Source organism: Octodon degus, unplaced genomic scaffold (assembly GCF_000260255.1).
Source record: "Octodon degus isolate 3935 unplaced genomic scaffold, OctDeg1.0 scaffold00002, whole genome shotgun sequence".
Classification (NCBI taxonomy): Eukaryota; Metazoa; Chordata; class Mammalia; order Rodentia; family Octodontidae; genus Octodon; species Octodon degus.
This window is the reverse complement of record NW_004524578.1, coordinates 28,875,488-28,886,783: the sequence shown is the minus strand read 5'-3', so window position 1 is coordinate 28,886,783 and position 11,296 is coordinate 28,875,488. Positions and strand designations below refer to the sequence as shown.

General features: G+C 50.4%; 1 protein-coding gene and 2 non-coding genes across 3 annotated transcripts; 2 read left to right on the top strand and 1 right to left on the bottom strand.

Annotated features, from left to right (window-relative positions):
- Positions 1 to 1,822: 1,822 nt before the first annotated feature.
- Positions 1,823 to 3,901, top strand: Chst14 (carbohydrate sulfotransferase 14). The gene has a single exon (XM_004623408.2). It carries the CDS (start codon positions 2,019 to 2,021, stop codon positions 3,144 to 3,146), a length of 1,128 nt encoding a protein of 375 aa, XP_004623465.1. The 5' UTR covers positions 1,823 to 2,018; the 3' UTR covers positions 3,147 to 3,901.
- A 5,638-nt stretch (positions 3,902 to 9,539) lies between these two features.
- LOC111816252 lies at positions 9,540 to 9,680 on the bottom strand. The gene has a single exon (XR_002820698.1). It is a non-coding gene; the product is annotated as a U4 spliceosomal RNA (small nuclear RNA).
- Positions 9,681 to 10,962: 1,282 nt separating this feature from the next.
- Positions 10,963 to 11,064, top strand: LOC111816213. Its single transcript, XR_002820665.1, has one exon. It is a non-coding gene; the product is annotated as a small nucleolar RNA U13 (small nucleolar RNA).
- The last annotated feature ends 232 nt before the right edge of the window (positions 11,065 to 11,296 follow it).

Here is an 11,296-nt window from a genome sequence, read left to right as displayed (position 1 = left end):
CCTTTATCTTGCAGCTGGATCCCCTTAATTGCTGAGGAGCTAGAGGCCATATTGTATGCTCAAGGTTAGTGGCTGACTGTCCCTTGGTTCAGCCCAGCCCCTAAGCATGGGGTGGGAGGAGCAGTCTGGGAGGCACCGCATGGCTCAGCCTTGGAGCACTTTCCTTGGAGGTTTTAGCAACAACTACCTCTGGTCCTCCCTATAGGAGTACCTTGAGTTGGACAGTAGCCTATCCTCCTTTTACAGGAAACTGACACAGATAAGCACCTTGCTCAGGCTCCCCCGGAGTAAGACTCTGTTAGTGCATAAAACTGCTCTCCACCACAGGAGTACACACATGTGGTCTTCATTGTCAAAACTTTTTAAAAACATCTATTTTTCCTCTCCCAGTATAAAAGATCTTTTTTCCTCTCCATATTGTTAGGAGAAAAAAAAATGATTACAGTAAAAACTAGCCCTGCCACCAGAAAATTGATCTATAGTGCTATTGGAAGCAGGTAGCAGAGAAGGCTAAAGGTGGCCTGAGGTGTGCCCAGCTTGCAGATGGGGATGTAGAAGGCCTCTAATGAGTCAGAAGGCCTCCAGAATCCCCATTTGTTTCCCATACTTATCCTGTGTGCTCTCACTTTCCTGGGACTGGAAAGCTATCTGTGCACCCTCTAATTTCCTATCATCCTCAGAACTCCCTCTGATCGGTGATTGCGCCATCTCTCTCTCCGGTCTTCCTTTCTTTCCATCACCCTGCCCCAACAGCTGCTTCCTCCCATCCATTTCTCCTGCTCCAATAAACTTGGAAGGATCATATCTAGGAGTTAAGGGTTTGAAATCAAACCAACTCCCTATCTCAGTGTCCCTGAGCCTCTTTGCTACTCACGGTATACAATGTCCATGGTACTTAGCAACCAGGGCTGTGATAACTGAAAAAGGCAATGCAAAACGCTTGTCAGGCACCTGCCTCAATCCTGTGGCTGTGGTGCTTCAGTGCCTTGCTGGTTGCCTACACACAGCATGGTCCAATGTAGATGCTTAGGTTCAGAGTTCCAATAGGGACAGCTGGCTCCTGACATGCAGTGCACTCTGGAGCATTGTGAATCTTCCTCCAGCCACAGCCAACCTAGTCCTTTTGAGTACACACTTTACACCAGGCAAGAAGTCTGCTTGCTGTTCTGTGTCCCTTGCTCATTCTTCAACAAGTGCCCTGGCCTGCCACACTAGTAATTCCCTCAGGATTGGTAGCCTGTCCAGAGTGTCACAGCTACCCCACTGATGTGGGCTTAGAGGTCCATTTCCATTTCTAGCATTACCCAGCAGATAAGCATCACAGTCCCCAGGAACTGCTAAACATCCAAGGCCAGCATGGACACTGGCCAGTGCCTGGCTATCTTGGTCTTTTTCCTTGCGGTGGCCAGGACCTGCAAGTAGAGGCAGCTAGGGGCAAACATAACTGGGGAACTCTGCTTGCAGTCAGAAAGACGGGCTTCCTTAGTGTCAGTGTACCTTTCCCTAAGGTAGCTTTCCCGCCTCCAGGCCCACAGTCGGAAGAAGGCAAGAGTGCTACAGGGTGGTGGGTGCAAGGCCTTATCCAGCAACTGAGGGGTAAGTGCTGCGGGAAGGGGGACCAAGGCTTGGCTCTTTTCTGCCCTCAGGGTCAGCAAGCACTTGTCCCCAAGGCCGGGGCCTGGGTGGCCCTGGTTCTGGCTCCCTCTCACGTGGGTGTCCCCCTATATCTCCCAGCTCGCACGGAGCCCGCCCTTCTCCCCGCCCCCGGCGTTGGCCCGCCCCCGCGCCTGTGTCACGGCGGGGCCGGAGCAGATCTGCCGGGCGGGACATCCGGCTTTGGTCCCTCGCAGCACGGGCTCACCACCCGGCCTGCGAGCCGGCCGTACCCTCAGTTCGGAGTAGTCCGGACTCTACAGACCTGGCCAAGTCCCCGCCTGGCCTCCTCTGCCCCCGGCCGGAGCGGCTTCCACCGCGGCAGCCCTCGGGCCGGCCCAGCCTGCGCGAGCTCCCGAAGCACCATGCTCCCCCGCCCGCTGACCCCGCTGGCTGCACCAAATGGCGCCGAGCCCCGGGGCCGGGCGAGACGCGCCCCGTTGGGCCGGGCCCGGGCCGGGCCGGGGAGTCCGCCCCTGCTGCTGCCGTCCATGCTTATGTTCGCAGTGATCGTGGCTTCCAGCGGGCTACTGCTCATGATCGAGCGGGGCATCTTGGCGGAGATGAAACCCCTTCCCCTGCACCCGCCCAGCCGCGAGGGTGCGGCATGGCGCTCGACAGCCCCCAAGCCTGGGGCCCCGTCCCCTGAGGCCGGGGACTCGGATCTGCGAGTGCTGCAGGACGTCCGGAACCGGACTTTGCGGGCGGTGTGCCGGCAGCCAGGCATGCCACGGGACCCCTGGGACCTGCCGGTGGGTCAGCGGCGCACCCTGCTGCGCCACATTCTTGTGAGTGACCGCCACCGCTTCCTTTACTGCTATGTTCCCAAGGTGGCCTGTTCTAACTGGAAGCGGGTGATGAAGGTACTGGCAGGCGTCCTGGACAGTGTGGACGTCCGCCTCAAGATGGACCACCGCACTGACCTGGTGTTCCTGGCAGACCTGCGGCCTGAGGAGATTCGCTATCGCTTGCAGCACTACTTCAAGTTCCTGTTTGTGCGGGACCCGTTAGAACGCCTCCTCTCTGCTTATCGCAACAAGTTTGGTGAGATCCGCGAGTATCAGCAGCGCTATGGGGCCGAGATTGTGAGGCGGTACCGGCCTGGAGCTGGACCTAGCCCAGCGGGAGATGATGTCACTTTCTCAGAATTCCTGAGGTACCTAGTGGAAGAGGATCCAGAGCGCATGAACGAACATTGGATGCCTGTGTATCACCTGTGCCAACCCTGCGCTGTGCACTACAACTTTGTGGGCACCTATGAAAGGCTGGAGGCTGATGCCAACCAGGTGCTGGAGTGGGTGGGAGCACCACCCCATGTCCGGTTTCCAGCTCGCCAGGCCTGGTACCGCCCAGCCAGCCCTGAAAGCCTGCACTACCACCTGTGCAGTGTCCCACGGGCCCTGCTGCAGGATGTGCTCCCCAAGTATATCCTGGACTTCTCCCTCTTTGCCTACCCTCTGCCCAATGTCACCAGGGAAGCCTGCCATCAGTGACCATGGATTTGAAGCCAGCAGCTTTTGGGGACTGGTTTTGATGCCAGCTTCTTGTGCTTTCACTTGCCAGTCAGAGAAACTCTGAATCTAGAGCTTGAGGCTTTTCCAGAAGCCAGGATGGCAGAGACTTCCCCAGGAGCTCATAGGCCAGGATAGTAACTCAAGATAGGTGGAGAGGGGACTGCACCTCCCCATTAGGGGTATGTTGAGTGCCAGTGTGAGCCAGTTTGCTTTGTCGCATCTACTTCAGGAACACTTTGGGCTCCTGGCTGCAGGGATTGTGCACTGCACTGGGTCCACCTTAGTTTAACCTGTGACCAACCCCAAAGGTGGCACCAGCTAGGGGCACTGATCCTATGGCTCTGACCCCCCCTCCCCCATCCATCCATGTGCCTCAGGACTGGAGTGAGCAGTTGTGCCTTGTAAATGACTGGTGCCTTCCTGCTCCAGACAAAATTCACTATACTTGCCAGATTTTTGTCCATTTTTTTTCAAGGAAAGGAAAATTGAGACAAGACCCTTGCCTGGTAGCTCCAGCACCTGGCCCTGCAGGCATCCAAATATCCAGCCTTTTTCCTAGAGCTCTGGGAACATCCTCTCTAGTCCTCTCTCCCCTCCCTGCAAGGCTTTCAAGGTTATGACTATGGCTGTCATATCTGGTTGCCACCTTTCTGATGCATTTATTTAAAATTTGTACTTTTGATAGAATCTTTATAAGTCCTTCTCCAGCTGATTTTTTAATAAAGCTATTTGTATACAAAGTGAAGGTCTCTGTGACTCCCCCTGGAAGAATTGTGATTCGAGCAAACCTAGATGTCTGTCTCCCCAGGTCAAAAGACATTTCTTATAGGTAGAGACAGTAAAACAAGGTACAACTTGCCCAGGCAGGTTCAGTGGGCCATTGTCATATCATGGACCCATTGGGGGCTTCTAATAGGACATAGTAGATCTGAGATGTGACCAAAGGGCTAGCCTGGTTAGGAAAGGCCTCAGGTCCAAAGCATTCCTACCTGGGTTATGTCCTGAATAAGTGGGTAGGGAGGAGACATGGTTGCTGCCTCTTAGGCAGGAATACTTCACTCATTTTTTGTTCCTGAGATGGGATTTTGCTGAGTTATCTGGCTGCCCTTTGCCTTGGTCTTCACAGCTCCTGGGACTAGTGTATGCTACCATACCCAGCTTAGGAGTACTTTTTGAGTACCCTCCAGAGGATTTTACGAGGGCAGGGTTATTTCCTGGCATTGAGAATTCAAGGAAGAGTCTGGAGACATATAGCTAGTAGTAGAGCACTTGCCTAGTTTCCTTGAGGCCATGGGTTCCAGGGGGCAAGGAGCTGCCTTATGTTCAGGACATTGTGGGCAGTGTGGGAAGAACACAGAGCAGGAGAGGATAAGGCTTAGTGTAGTCTGCCACCCCACTGCTCTGCAGAGCTCCCAGACCACTGTGGGATGGGGCACAGGAGGCTGGGCCTGCTGTGCCCATGCAAGAAAGGCAAAGCCAGAGCTGGCTCTTATTAGTTCGACTCCTTAGGCTCCCAGTGGGATCTAGTTGTTTGAGAAAGAGTGGAACCCAGGGAGGAAGGAGGGCCCCTCACAGGTACCATCAGGACCTAACCTTGCTGGTGGCCTGATTTTGAAGAGGCCACATTTATCTCTGTCCCCCACATTTGGGGGAGGCGCTTCTGTAGGCACTTACGGTTCTCTGCCATCATTGACCAGGAGGCCTTACCTGATCCCTTGTTTGCATCAAGGTCCTCTTGCCTCTGGGGATGTCACTTACACAGACATCCCCAGTCAAACTCAAGCTCCACTCACCAACTGTTCTTTCCAAACCTCAATTTTCTCTACTTCACAGGAATAATAATGTGTATCTTCTCTTGATTAGTGAAGAGAAAATAAACAAAAGAGCCCATCCTAGGCCCTGCTGTAGGTGTTCTTGGTGATGCTGCTGGCTAAGCACCTGATCTCAGACCTGTGGGGAGTAGGGAGAGACCAGGACACTTTCTAGTCCAGTGCTGGAGAAACAAGGTCCTCCTGGGCAGAGCCACTTTGAACCCTTTGTTCACTTCCTTTCCCAATGAGTCAGTCTTTCTGTGAGCTGCCAGGCCCCTGGAAGGCCTCCACCCACTCCTTTGCCTGGGACCTATGGACTCCAGACTACAGGAGCCAACCAGTCCCCCACACAGAAGTCTTTAGTAGGGAACCCAGACCGCATCCACTCAGAACAGTCTGGGGTCTTAGATGTTGCCCTGTTTTACAAAGAAGTAACCTGATCAAGGTATCTAATCCAGATAGATGTCAAGCCCTGAGACTGAGAACCCAGAACTGTAGGATCCTGCAGGCTCTGGGGCACCAGGGACAGGGTTTCTCAGGACTGGGCATCAGGTCTGCTAGGAGGAGGCCAGGGAGACAGCTCAATGGCATAAGTGTTTGACTGTCGTGTGCAAGGTCCCAAGTTTGATCTCCAGTACTGCAAGCAAAATAAAAAAAAAAAAGGCATGCAGGGGCGGGGGGCGGGCAGGTACTTCTAGGAAGGTAGGGCCTCTAATAGAAGACACTCATTCCAAGGAGCTTAGCTCCCCAGGGCAGGGGTGGGTGTGTGTGTGTGGGGGGTGTTGACATTGGTAACTTCTCCCAGGCCAAGGGCCTTGAATGGTGGAAAGAGATGCCCTGAGCAGTTTGGACTACCAGGCCTGGGCTCCAGCTACTTCTCAGCCTTTGTGACACTACCGCACAGGAAAACCTTCTATTTTGGGGTTCTATCCCACCTCCCTTTCTTTCTCTGCAAAAGGTGACAGTATGCCTGTCCCAGCAGGAAGCCATAATGGCAGAGGAGCTGCTACCCCACAACCCGGGTGAATGCGGAGCCCTCCGCTTTCCCAAGGCCCATCACCAGAAAGGCCAGGCTCCCTTCCTCTCCTAGGATGGATCTCTTACCTTTTCAAACCTGCTCCTGCCTGGCCTCAAGGAAGACGAACACATTTTTCTGTTGTTCAACAGAAACACTGAACTAGCTGGCTGTGGTGGCACATACCCATAATCTCAGCACTGGAGAGGCTGAAGCAGGAGGATCACATAATGTAAGGCTAACCTGGGCTACATGGTGGCATCAAGGTAGCCTGGACTATATAACAAGACCCTGTGTCAAAAAAACAAAACAAAAAATACTAAAGTGAGTGTGCTGGTACACATCTATAATCCCAGCACTTGTGACATAGAGGCAGGAGGATCATGAGTTCAAGGCCAGCCTGGGCTACACAGAGAGCCTATCTCAAAACAAAACAAGCCAGATATGGTGGCAAATCCCTATGATCCCAATACTCAGGAGGGTGAGCCAAGAGAGTTGCCACAGCTCAAGGCCAGCCTGAGTTCTGTAGCAAAACTCTATCACACTTTAGTATATGTGCTGCTCAAGCAAGCGTGAGAGGCCCTATATCAAAAAACAAAACACAAACAAACAAACAAAAATATCACCATCGGGGGCCAGGGAGATGGCTCAGTGGAATAAGCGCTTCCCTGGCAAACGCAAGGGCCTGAGTTCAATCCCCGGTTCTGCCTAAAAAAAAAGGAAAGAAGACCCACTGAAAGGCCATCCCCAGGAAATGGCTCAATGGTATCACTGGCTACCCTCAGTCATTGGCTGGAAGCAGCTCAGGCATCGGCAAACAGAAAGGAGCAGGGGCAAGGCTGTCACCACTGTCATTCCCCCAGCACACTGTTCCTCCGTGGTTGCCCACAAACCCAGCGTGCCCCTCGAGCTTCCAGGCATGTTTCTTCTGTTGACATAATGACTTTTCGAACACTCAGGAAATAGCTTTTGACTCAACTTCTAGATGCAAGTGGGTCCTGGAACTAAACTCTTCTCTGAGGCAATTCCTGGCCTTGTAGCTGAATTGCTGTCCTGGGCATTCAGGTAGGCCCTGGAAAAGATGTCAACCTTGTGCCCAGTAGATGACCACCCTATGATTTCAGGGTGTGTTCTCTGTGATTCACCCAACTTCCTGCAGTCTATGTTTGGACTGTGCCTTTCTCATCAACAGTTGATTGATACTGATAATGGCCTTCAGCTGGCTTCCTTCTGCCAGAGGCTCATGTCCTTTTAAGGGACACAGTCAGAGGTTGAGTCTAGATGCTGTGCTGTGGACCTCCCTGGGGACATAGTTCAGTGGCCTCCAGTGGGAGTTAAACTCCAGGCCAGCCTGGGAGGGAAAGTTCTCCAAATAGAACTTCCAAGGATCTGCTTGCTTGTGAGTGCCAAATCGTTGATAGCACCCCATGATCCCCTATAGCCTGACTCCGTAGGAAGTCACCAAGAAGACAGAGCATCACAGTCAGTCCTGATTTTGTCATTGTGAGGGAAGAAGGAGAACCAAGTTCAGGCCTAGTCACCTATTGTCCCTCAACCTTTCAGCACAAGACTTGTGCTACCCCTGGCCTTGGGTGAAGCTTTGGGGGACAGAGAGAGATAAGGAGCTCCTGTGGGGTCATTCCTGCCGATGACTTAGTATTGTCCTCATACCCACTGGGCCATTGTCTCACCACTACCCTGTGGGCAGATGGAGGGAAACACACATTAACTTCACAACAGTCCAGGGGGCAGGAGGTACTATTCATCCCCCTTATTATTTCTGTTCTTAGCTCCAGGCCCTAGGTACAGAAATATCCTGCAAGTTCAAGCATTGTAGACAGAAGGCCATCAGAGCAGAAGTCTGTGGGAGCAGAACATCAGGTTGTAGGCTGCCTGGAGATGGGCCCAAGAAGTACGGGGTGGAGGAAGCTTTCTGGTTAAGGGGAAAAGCAGAGTTGAAGGGCTCCCCTGCTCATCCACCCATGATGAGAAGCTGTCACCAGCCTTTTTTACAGAAGCTTCTGGACACCAAGGCAGGCCAGTCCCCTGAGATACCTCCTGCAGCTTGGGTGCAAGTGCCCAATAACACAGAGAGTCATTCTAATAGGAGAGAGAGCTGATCTAAGTAGAAAAGAAAGCCATTCCTATGGGATCTTTTTTTCTTTTTCTTTTTAATTTATGTATTGGTATAGGGTCTCACTACGCAGCTTAGACTCATAGTGATCCTCATGTTTTCAGCCTCCTAAGCACTGGGATTACAGGCGTGTACCACCATACCCAGTCTCTGTGACTGGCTTAGCATGCCCAGGGGAAGGGCAGGTACTGTGTGTGGTACTGAGGATGGAACCTAGTCCCTGTGCTTGCCTAAGCAGGCTCTTAGAGCACTGAGCTATCTGGCCAGCCCTCCCCTGTGGGATCTTAAGGAAGGAGGTCTTTGAGTTTTGGTCAAAGACTTGCCTCAGCACAAATACCCATAGATTAAAAAAATGACCAGATAGAAGATTAGAGGAGGGAAGCTTCAGAGGAGAAACAAAAAAGGAGCTGGGGAGATAGCTCAGTGCAATAAGTGCTTGCCTGGTAAGTGCAAGGTCCTGAGTTTGATCCCTGGTACTGAGAAAGAAAGAAAGAAAGAAAGAAAGAAAGAAAGAAAGAAAGAAAGAAAGAAAGAAAGAAAGAAAGAAAAGAAACAAAAAAGGAAAAGGAGCTCAGGTGCCTATGGCCAGCACTCCCTGCGGCCTTTCTCAGCTGCTGACCAGTTAACCCTTTTTTCCTTTCAAGTCCTTTGGTTCCTACTATGTGGAAAGCTTTCCTAGGAGAGCTTTTGACCCTGTCTTATATAGACTGGCATTCTCAAAAGCCAGACCCAGGCTTTGTTTCTCTTTATATTTGGTATATACTAAGTGCTTGATAAGGGTTGAATCAGTAGAATATCAGATGATTGGATGAATAGATATGAGTGTGGAGGGATATGGTTGTGTGTGTATAAGTGTGACTAGATAGATGGATGGATGGTTATGGACATGGATGAGTAAATGGATGGGTGGATGGACAGATGGCAGCAGGCAAAACAGAAAGAAGAGACATCAAGAATCATGAAATCAGCTCTTGGGAGGCTATAAACAGGTGGATCATTATGAGTCCGATCTATTAGTGAGACCCTGAACACCCTGTAGACCTTTAAAAAAAAATCATGAAATCTAGTGGTTAGATGTCTTTTAAAAGGAGACATTTGGAATGTTTCATGAAGGAAGCAGGAGAATGTTTTAGGGTCCAAGATGGAGGAAGCAGCCCAGGCAGTGTTGGGGGTGGGACTTGCTGGGATATAAGAAGGAAGAATAACACCTGGATTGGCAGGAAGAAAGCCAGGTGAAAGACAGATGTAAGAGGTAGAACCATAAGAGGAGCCCAAAGACCAAGGTATAAGAAGAGGTCCTTAAAGGGGATAATTTCCAGCAGTCAAATAGCTTCCTTAAAATAGATGTATGAGGTCATTTTTGTTGTTGTTGTTCATAACCATTCAGACTTTTGTTTTTCTTTTTTTTTTAGTCTCCGTAGAGACTGTCAAAAATTGTCAATGCCGACTATATTTCAAGTCGTCATGGAGGGACACTGGGAAAAGTTTTCAACTAGCAATAATTGCACCTCAGATAAACCTCATTGGCTACGATACTGCCTCTGTGCAAAGCTACCTTTCAGATTTCCAAAAGGAGTGTCCCCAGGCTCTCAGGGTTGCTGAAGAGGAGTTCTTTAGAGTACAAAGGACACAGCAGATGCCTAGGCTCCAGTGCAGGCTCTGACAGACGCCTGTGATGACCTTGAGCAAGTCCCTTCTCTGAGTCTCATGTTCCACATCTATCACTTTCCTCACCTGAAGGGCCTTAAGGAAGGAAATTTGCACAGTGTCGATCTGTGCACAACCAGGATGGAGTGTAGCAGTGCTCAGGAGTCAGAAATTTCTAGATTCAGCTTTTCACTCTACTGCTCATGTGCATTCTAAGCCCCTACACCTTTCTTCCTTTCTTTCTTTCTTTCTTTCTTTCTTTCTTTCTTTCTTTCTTTCTTTCTTTCTTCTTTCTTTCTTTCTTTCTTTCTTTCTCTCTTTCTTTTTCTTTCTTTCTTTCTTTCTTTTTTAATTTATTTAGTACAGGTCTACAGGGTCTCACTACATAGATTGAATTTGTAGTGATCCTCCTGTTTACAGCCTCCCAAGTGCTTGGATTACAGGTGTGCACCACCATGCCCAGCCTCAATCACAGTCTCAGTGTGCCCTGGGGGCAGGGCCTGCATGGCAGGCCAGGGATCGAGCCCCCAGCCCCTACATCTGCCTAAACAGGCACTTTAATCCCACTGAGCTATTTGGCCAGCCGCCTACACTTTTCTGAACCTGCTTCCTTAAAAAAAAAAATGAACAATATAATATCTGTCTGGAAGAGCTGTAAGTTTTCTTTGTGTGTGTGTGTGTGTGTGTGTGTCCAGCTCAGCCCACCAGGGGGAGGGGCTGGCATGTGGTGCTGGAGGATTGAACCGCGGTCCCTGTGTTTTGCTAAGCTTGTTCTAAGTAGGTGTTTTAGACCACTGAGCCATCTCACCAGCCCCAAGAACTGTAAGTTTTCAAAAGAAGTCATTGAAAATGCCTAACATGGTGGCTGGTGAGATGGCTCAGTAGTCTAAAGCACCTATTTAGAACAAGCTAAGCTAAGCAAAACACAGGGTTCAATCCCCCAGCACCACATGCCAGCCAGCCCCGCCCCCTGGTGGGCTGAGCTGGCCACACACACACACAAAATAAATAAATAAATAAATATTTTAAAAAAAGAAAATGCCTAACATGGGCTGGGGAGATAGCTTAGTAGAATAAGTGCTTGCCTGGTGAACACAGGGTCCTGAGTTCATTCCCCAGTACCGCCAAAAAAAAGAAAAAGAAAATACCTAACATTCAACACATGGAAGGTGGTATTCCAGAAAAGTGATCCTTCGGTTCATGAGTGTGATGATTGGGTGTTCATGCCTTATGCATGAGATGTGCCTCCCTCAAACCTTGTTATGACGTGGGCACATTACCCGTATGACGTGAAAAAAAAAAAAAAAAGGATTCCAGAAAAGTGGTGAATTAAGGCTGCCATTGCAGTTGAGCAGCAGACACCCAGACAAAGACTGGGTCTCTAAAAGGAAAGAACACCTTCTTCTGACTGTCACAAAAGTACTGGGTTTGCCACTGGGACAAAACACCCAATATACACAATGTAAAGCAGGATAGGGCTTTTGGCTCACAGTCTCAGAGGATTCAGTCCCTGGTCTGCTGG

Coding starts and splice junctions, on each gene's coding strand:
- Chst14 (XM_004623408.2), top strand. CDS start 2,019: ATGCTCCCCCGCCCGCTGACCCCGCTGGCTGCACCAAATGGCGCCGAG.